This window comes from Acanthisitta chloris, unplaced genomic scaffold (assembly GCF_000695815.1).
Source record: "Acanthisitta chloris isolate BGI_N310 unplaced genomic scaffold, ASM69581v1 scaffold18590, whole genome shotgun sequence".
NCBI classification, from domain to species: Eukaryota; Metazoa; Chordata; class Aves; order Passeriformes; family Acanthisittidae; genus Acanthisitta; species Acanthisitta chloris.
In genome coordinates this window covers 19,208-27,774 of record NW_008651332.1, presented here as the reverse complement: position 1 = coordinate 27,774, position 8,567 = coordinate 19,208, and the positions used below count along the sequence as shown (strand labels likewise).

General features: G+C 35.7%; 1 protein-coding gene across 1 annotated transcript in view; it reads right to left on the bottom strand.

The window, feature by feature from the left end:
* The window catches only part of LAMA2 (laminin, alpha 2), a gene marked incomplete at its 5' end in the record, with an annotated part of 106,567 nt that overhangs the window by 80,934 nt on the left and 17,066 nt on the right, over positions 1–8,567 (bottom strand). The window contains 3 exons of the mRNA XM_009072898.1: positions 3,224–3,335; positions 7,276–7,374; positions 7,912–8,054. Coding sequence (XP_009071146.1) covers positions 3,224–3,335; positions 7,276–7,374; positions 7,912–8,054 — 354 coding nt within the window. The remainder of the gene's footprint in view (positions 1–3,223; positions 3,336–7,275; positions 7,375–7,911; positions 8,055–8,567) is intronic.

The following is an 8,567-nucleotide window of genomic DNA, read 5'->3' as shown; positions in this document are numbered from 1 at the left end:
AATATAAAGGATGGTTAATCCAATAACCAGTAACAAATGACAAAGTGATATATGTTTCATCAAACCTTTTATTACAGCTCACTTTTAAACACAATAATTAAAGTGAAGAAGTATTTATATTCAATGTAAGAAATACATTGGTCCCCTCATCCTCTCCTGAAAGAAAGAATTCACACTGAAACTTATAAAGAGCAGAAAATATGACGGTATATTGCTCATAGAATTAAGGAGCAGGCAGTATAAGCAATGAAAATTGGATTTAAATTACTTTTGGAGAACTTCAAAATACGTCATTTTTAGCATTCAGACTTAACAGTGCTAGGAAGAATAAACAATTATGAAATTTCATAAAATGAAGGAGAGAGAAGTGAAAGACACCCACAGATGTCTAAACCCACTCGTGTTTAGAAGCAGATAGGCAGAAATGGAAAAGAAGGGTATGAAGAAGGTTGGAATATGTGAAGGTATACTGCAAATGTATTATGTGTTTAGAACAGCTGAATTATGCCTGACTGATAAAGCTGTAGACATAGCATCATTATTCAAGGACTGACTGAAATCTGTCTGCCATAGCACACCACAACACACAAGAACATAGAGTTACAGAAGCAACTAGGTCATTTATGGCAATCAGTTCCCTTTCAATTTCCTTTCTGTAGGAACAGAGATCCCAAGTAACTAACTTCTCCAAAACGGCACTGTTTCTGGTCACAGGGTACTTCTGAGTATTTAAATTATATCTTTAATTAAAGAAATTAAAATTGGTCTTCCAAACTTCAAATAAATGAATATTTCATCTACACATTGCATAGATTTAGAGCAAATTAAGAAAATTCTAATCTAATGATGTCTTTGTTTAGCAGGGGAGATCTGAGATTTGTATCTTTAATCATGTATGATTATGTGTAGGCTAGTGAGGGCTGGAAAAAGGCTACACTTTGCTCAAATAGACAATGGATGGCTTCTGTGTACTCTATTATGTACCATTACTAAGTTACTTCAGGCCAGGAATGGACATATATTAACTATTTTAATTATTGAATAAATAATGATTCAACTTCTCTGAATACTTAGCTTAAAAGTGAAAATGGATCTATTATCTAAGCTTTTCTTCAGGAAAATTTATACCTAGTTTTATCCTTGTCCTCTATTCTTCTCCTAGCAAACTTTTCTTTTGTATACTTTTCTTGGTATGTATCAAGCTATCAGAGTGGTAAAAGATTTAGGGGCACTGACATAGACAAACACAAGGAAGTGCAAAGCAGGGAAATTTCATATTTAAATTGGAAAACAAGTTACAGGTACTAAGAAGTTCAGTAAGTCAGCAATTGGTTCAGTAGAAATGGATCTGTGGTTAGAGTATGGTCATTGTAACAAATCACTACGAACTTCTCACTTGTTATAAGGAGTTTTTTGTCAGTTAGATAAAAGGTAGGAGTGAGAAGAACATAGTTGTGATATGAATCTCCAATGGCACCCAGCTGTTAAAAAAAATAATTAGGATGTTATTAGGAGACCTGACATAGGAATATGTCTCTTTACTACTATTCAAGAGCAAAACATTGAAGAAACCTTTTTACCTGTAGTCAGGAAACGTGGACATAATTTTGAACAGAGGAAGGAAAATTCCATGAAGGTGAGTAGGAGATTTGGGAGAATATTATTTTGGGTGCTTTAGTTTAGAAAAAAGGGACCAAAGAGGTACATGATTCTTCTCTACAAACATAATTGGTGGTGGGGCAAGGAGAATTACTAGGGAGAGGAAAAATTAAACTTATCTGAACTAAAGGACGAGGTTTGCAAAAGAACACATGATGATAAACTAAATATGAATATTTTTAGCTAGAAATGTGAAGGATTGTAATTATGAAGAGTACTGAAACTGCCTCCTATTGAGATTGTGTGCATTTGTGGAAACTGCTTTGAAGATGAGGGTTAGAATGTTTATGATAGCAGGGGAGTGGGTGCCTTAACCCAGAAGGTATCTTTCAGTCCTGTACTCGTTTATTTCATGTAGTCTTAAAACGTTAACTTGGCCACTAGGCAAACACATAGACTTAAAAATCTTTGTTCAATTCTAACGTACTGCATAAATTTATTTCACCCCTTCAATGTTGTCTAACTCTGCGTTTCCTACTGCTAAACCTGCTTGAGGAAATTTTTGTTTGGGTTACAAACTCTGGGCATAAACATTGTGGAGCAAAAGGATTGGTTTTGCTCATGTGATCCCAAATTGATCTTGAAATATGAGGAACCTGGTCTTTTGCTGTAAAAAAAAAAAAAATCTTGAAAACTTACACACTTGTTCTTATTGCCTTTTCCACATTTATTTCATGTCAAAGTTACAAGTCCTAAAGATACTCTAAATTGCTGTTCAGTTCAGCCCCAGGGCATGTACAGAGATGTATTACATGAATGGCAATATAAAATATATTTTCTAGCACTCCGACAAAAGTCCTTTCTACAAAATGGGCCTTCAGACGCATAGCCACTGAAAGCTATACTGCAGTGAAAATTTTGAGGAGGAAAGAACAGATCTGTATTTTTCAGGGAAAAAAACCTGCCTATAACTGCCAATCGTTTTCATACTTTCAGCCATTATCTTATTTAATAGCTTCATGCAATATATAGGTCTTACTTCTCAAAAACATCTAAATACTTTTTCTCATCAGCCTTTACTGCAGTGTAAGGGCTGTGAATCAGTCTGTGGAAGAGAGAGAGATGGCTTGGCTCCATGCCACTGCTTAGGTAGGGTTAGGAATCACTTGAAAATTCCAAGCAGCAGATGTTCATTAATGGCAAGTAGTAATGACTTTTCGAAGCAATGCTGGGGAATTAAGATGAAGTGTTAGTGTGCCAAGTGCTAAAATTATATCAAACTTTCTACCAATACACATTCTTATCTGCTTTGAAAATAAACAAAAGCTAAGCCCTTTAAGTTACTTCGCCATAATAGCTTTTCAAATAACCACAAAAATCCTGAAGGAAGATATTCAGTATTATGCTAGTCTTTGTTCACAATTATGAATACACTAGCTGCTTAAATAAACTGCACAGATTCAAAAAAAATCTGAAGATAGTTTACCACATTTTATTCACTCAACATTTAAAGCATATGACATTTCTCAGTGAATAAAATCTTCCTCGCTGTCTCTCAAACCCTCTCTCCCACCATACTCCAGTTTTCTTGAGAAACAACTGGCATATTCTTTTTTTCCAATACCTTCAGCAGCTTGGAGAATGCCTTTGACGAACTGTCCAAGAGACTTCGCTCTGTCATTAGTCCTCTCAGCATCCTGCCTGGTCTGCTCACCATCTGCTGTCACCTTAGTAGCCTAGTGATCCAAATTCAGGAAAAAATATAATTAATGAACAGGACAAGGCTGCACTATGTGATATTCCTACTGGCTGAATCTATGTATAAAACTTTCCTCAGGCCAGAGGCAATCAATGAATTATTGATCAGATGCATAGGAAATGACATGCTCTGTTCAAGTACACAATTAAATTTTATTACCTTTTCCTTTAAATGGAAATTGGAAGGCTTTATTTTAGGTTCTTAGAAACCCTAGATGTGTGCAACAGAACACAAAGGGAGACAGCATGAAATTATCCACTGAATTTGCTTAAAGAAATGTTGTTTGGAGCCTTTTAATAGATTCTTCAGGGAATACTTTTCATAGTTTCACAATCGTGTACTTTCCGATTGACAAAGTGCAGCAGGTATCATGACCTCTTTGCTTCTTCCCTGGAGGTGTTCTCAAAGAGACAGTTCGTGCCAACAAACAAGAAGAATTTTAAATCAATACATTAATTAAATGAAGAAAGAGAGAGGTAAAAAAAGAATAGTTTTTTTCCAGCTCTGGTGCTTGAATTTCTTTGTTTATAATATATTGGGGTGCTCAGTAAAATTTTAGCTTTATGTATGTAACTAAAGGTTTTATAATTGTACTGAATCACACCAGCAGCAGCAGGAAGACAGACATCTGCTGCAGACCTGAAAACTGTACTGAGGAAAGGAATCATCTGAAGACATTCTGCTTAGCTCTCAAGGTTCCCATTTACAAAATGGACCCATTTTTATTACAAAGAAGCTGAGCACTTCAAGCATCAAAGCTTGTCGAACTGTTCTGTAAAGAAAAAAACTAACAACCAAAGTTTTTTTCTTCGGGGATTGTATTCCCCAAAAATATCTTGAAGTAGGGCATTACAGTCTTTCCAGTCTCTGTGAAATGGATAGAAGGTCAATAATTCAAAATGAGCTTAGGTTTTCCCTGACTTGCACTGCACAAACTGTTTCTCAGTTACAAAAACCCCACACACTTTTCAATAATAGTCAAAGAGAAATAGTAGCACTTAAACTTTTGCCTGATTAGCTTCTAGATAGAAGCCCTCAAGATACATCAGGACAGCTGGTTTCCCAAAATGAAATACCTGGCATTATCATACCACTTAAAGTTTTTGGGCTACTTCAGAGTAGTTACACTGAAAGTAGTTTATATGAAAATGGCTCAGGAAAATAGAATTATACAAGAAGAATTAAAACCCCTTACAGACTGAGGAGAGCTGGTTCTATTTCATACCTTTATCGGTAGAAGAACATGTCTTTTCACACTTATACAGCTTTAATCATACTATTAATTACTTACTCTAAGATTTACAAACCCCTTTTACCTGCCTGGATATAGAGCTAAATATTGTCACAGTGAACTGTAAGAGCAATTGGGACAGGAAAAAGGCAAAAATTCAAAATGGTCTGATGGATCACTGCTCTAACTCAGCTTGGCATTTCTGATATAATTTAATTCTTCATGTAATTGAGAGTATCTTATTATTTATTGTCAAATTCACCACAAGCAGCCTTTTATTCTTTGGGTTTTATTTGCTTGGAATATTCACATTCAATTTTATTTTATCCTATAACATTTCTAAGTCCTTTGCTACAAATGGTGCTTTATAACTTACATATAACTTTCTTAGTTTTGATTACTTTTTCCACATTCATGTTAATTCAAATTGGCCACTTTAACCTCTCTATTTATGACTGAATAGCATGTACTACATTTTTGTGCAAATTAATCTGTCATCGAACAGTTTTCATTTCCCCTCCATGACAGTTCTCTTTAGTACTTAAATCCTATTCAGGTCCACAGAAGGCTTTTTGCATGTTAACATAATTTGCTTTGCTGAAAAATAATCTTTGGCTTCATTATCTGGTCTAGGTTTAACTCCATAAACCAAATTCAATATCCTTCACACTGTTCCTAGCCAAACATCCTTCACACTGCTCCTAGCCAATCCATGGTAAATTAAATGTTTTCATTTGTTAATAAGGTCCTACTAATTTTTTACATATACAGTTTACTATAGCTCACCTTTTCTATAAGGTCGTTTTCCAGCATCATCTAGAAGTTTAAACAGGCACAACAAACCTTCCAGGGGAGCGATAAGGGTCAGGCAGACTGAACCTAGAGCAAGGGTTTTGAATGAATCTTCAAGAAGTCTGGACCCAAATAAGACTTCTTGGAATAAAGGAGGTCCCTACCATGGAAATCCAGTCCAGGAAGTATCTGCAATCGGTGAACATGCTTTAGTGAAGTTCATAGCCTATATGTAGTGATGGAGGTTCCATGGAAGGCCTTGTCCCAGTCTGGAGTAGCCACTTAGCTACTTAAACTATCAGTAAGTATTAGCAAGTATGCACACATCTTCTCAATAAAGCCATAGGAGACTCCTCTGGATGTCATCTGGAGGGGAGCCCTACAGAATTTCTTCAGCTAGTGAGCTGGAGACCACAGAATGAGGAGGAAACACAGACCTCGCTGTACAGATGGAAGTTCTTGGCTCTCCCTCCAAATGCTTCCCTCTATCGCAAACTAAGTTGCCTCTGCTACTACTTCCGTAAGTTTTTGAGTTTGAGAAATTCAGTGGTATGGGAGAAATGCAAAAGTTTACAAAGATGAAAGAAGCATTTCAATCGAGTTCTAATCCTTGTCTTTCTTGAAGACTCTGCAGGTACCTAATTAGAAGGGAAGTGAGGGTTGTGATGAAATGCAGTGAACTGAAAGGAACTGAAGAGTCTCAGGTTTGCTTCTGGTGCTAGGTCTGGGAATGCAAGCATGTGATGGCCACCACAATAACTCTCCTAAGATCACACCTTTGATATTTTTCCCTCCAACAGTATCTACAGAAGTTCAGAATTTGTAACTTTATTTTAGGTCATCTCTATGGGGGAAATTGGAAAAGGATACTAAAAAGAACAACTATACAAGAGTAAAAAAATTTTCATGGCCTAAGACTGAGAAATAGTAAAAGAAGAAATATAATCTTCCCTGCTTGTAGGGCTGTCATGAGTTAAAAATACAGCTAGACTTAAAACAGTTATTTCTGGCAGAAAAATATAAGATCAAACAGAAGTGGAAAAACAAGCTTTCTTTATACTCACAATGAGTATGTTTAGATAGATACTTGTATATGCATGTGTGCGTGGGTGTACAGACACACACATACAGGCCTACATATGCAAACACACTACAGATGCTTTCTTACCTACTATCCATTTCAAAATTGACGAAAATCTACACAAAGAAATCAGTTTCTCTGAGAATTTTAGTTCTGTAAGCCATGTACAATTTAAAGATGCAAAAACTGCATGGAGTTTATGTAATTCTCAGAGGTGTATATTCATCCGTACAGTACGTATTTGCCTCTTTCTACTCACAAACATGATTTCTCATAGTCCTTCACATCGATGTACTTTGGACAGCTGTAGTTGTCTTGTGGCTGGTCCACTTCCCTATTTTTTTTATCCACTAGGTGGCACAATTTATATTATTTTCTTAGATACTGTTTTTTACTGACCAAAATAAGGTCTATAATGAAATAAAACTTTCGTAATAAAAAGACCACATAGCATACTGATTGAAATCCAGAAAACTCTAAGTACCCTCATAAATGAAATCTAGGATACATATATTTAACAAAATTCACACATCTCTTTAGTGTCAGCTTTTCCCGATAAGCTCATTCTTGGGTGCTCTGTATGGGCATGATAAAGCTTTCTTACATTACTATGAAGTTTTGCAGAAAATATATCTCAATGTATTGGCCCACAAAATGAGGTTGTTAGAGGACTTGCTGCCATTTCTGAGCAGCTGAGACTGAGAAGTATCTTATAATTCATCTATTCATTCATGTTTAATTCATATTCAGAAGATTTCTGTCATTATGCAGCCTTAACCAAACCCATAGACCCCAATGTGATCACAGCCTTACTCTTGTCAGTAGTTCATCCATTTCTGTCACCAGGGTATCCAGATTTTCTTGTGCTAGCTGAAGAAATCTCTCTGGTGCTCGCTGAGGTGAAAGCAAATGCTGTTGGGGAAGAGATGGGAGAGTGAAAAATCTGTATTTAATGGATGCCAGTGCTTCCAAATATTGTAGAGAAGAAGCATTAAACATTTCCTTTTCATTACGGTATGCATTCCCTTTCATCTATGATTCTTGTGTCACATCCAGCCAACAGATTTTTATCAGGAATCTCAACAACTTTACATAGTTTAATGGAGAACTTGTAAATATGGCAGGGAACATACAGTATATAAAATACACAACCACTTTATGGACTCCCAGCATGGACACCATTTTATTTGTATGCGACATCACTTTTTCTGTGCCTGCAGTATAATTCCTTGCACATATGTACAGAAATTACTGCTACAAGATTTATTTATAAAAGTAAGTAAAAATAAACTACTGTAATACCTATTTATCAACTAAATCCAGTCTGAAGTAATTAAATGTCAAATTTTTCTTCTTCCCTGAACCTACTCATGGTTGTATGTTTTAACACATTCAAGTACAGTTGTACTGATGTCCTGATAGTTATGTATGTGAATACTCTGAACACACCTTTAATTCCTGTGTCATGTTCTCAAAACCATGTAACATTTTATATGGAGCAGGCAGTGGACCACTAAGGTTAACACTCAGGATCATCTGGTTTAGCCGATCCAGGTCATTGAGAAGGAGTCCTGTGCATTCATCATCACAAGCTGGGGGAAGAACAAAGATTATTTCTTGTGCTAATTGTTTAAGACGTGTTTGAGTTAGAAATTAGATGACACACAATTCTGTGAGATGCAACACTAATTTCAGATAATCTACCCTAAAATATAGTGTAAGAAATGAAGGAGAGAACAACTAGGAAATAGGAAGGAAGTTATTGCTTGAGACTTGGCAATGAGACAGTGTAATATAAAACACAAGGATCAAAATCAGTAGGCTTACCTCATAAAACCAGGAAATAATTTATGTTGTCCATTATGGACTAGCCAATATAAAATCTTAAATTAGATGGGCAATTTGGATGAAGTTTGAGCAAAGTGGACAGGAAATTTGGAAAATCCAAGGAGAGCTTTAATAAACATAGTATGCTTATGGAACTGAATGTAACAAAAAACCTTAAAAAAATATTACAATTTACATACTTAGGAGTCATATAACAGCATGGCTAAGCACGCTAAACTTGTAATGCAGACAGATGAAAGCATCCAGGTAAAAATACT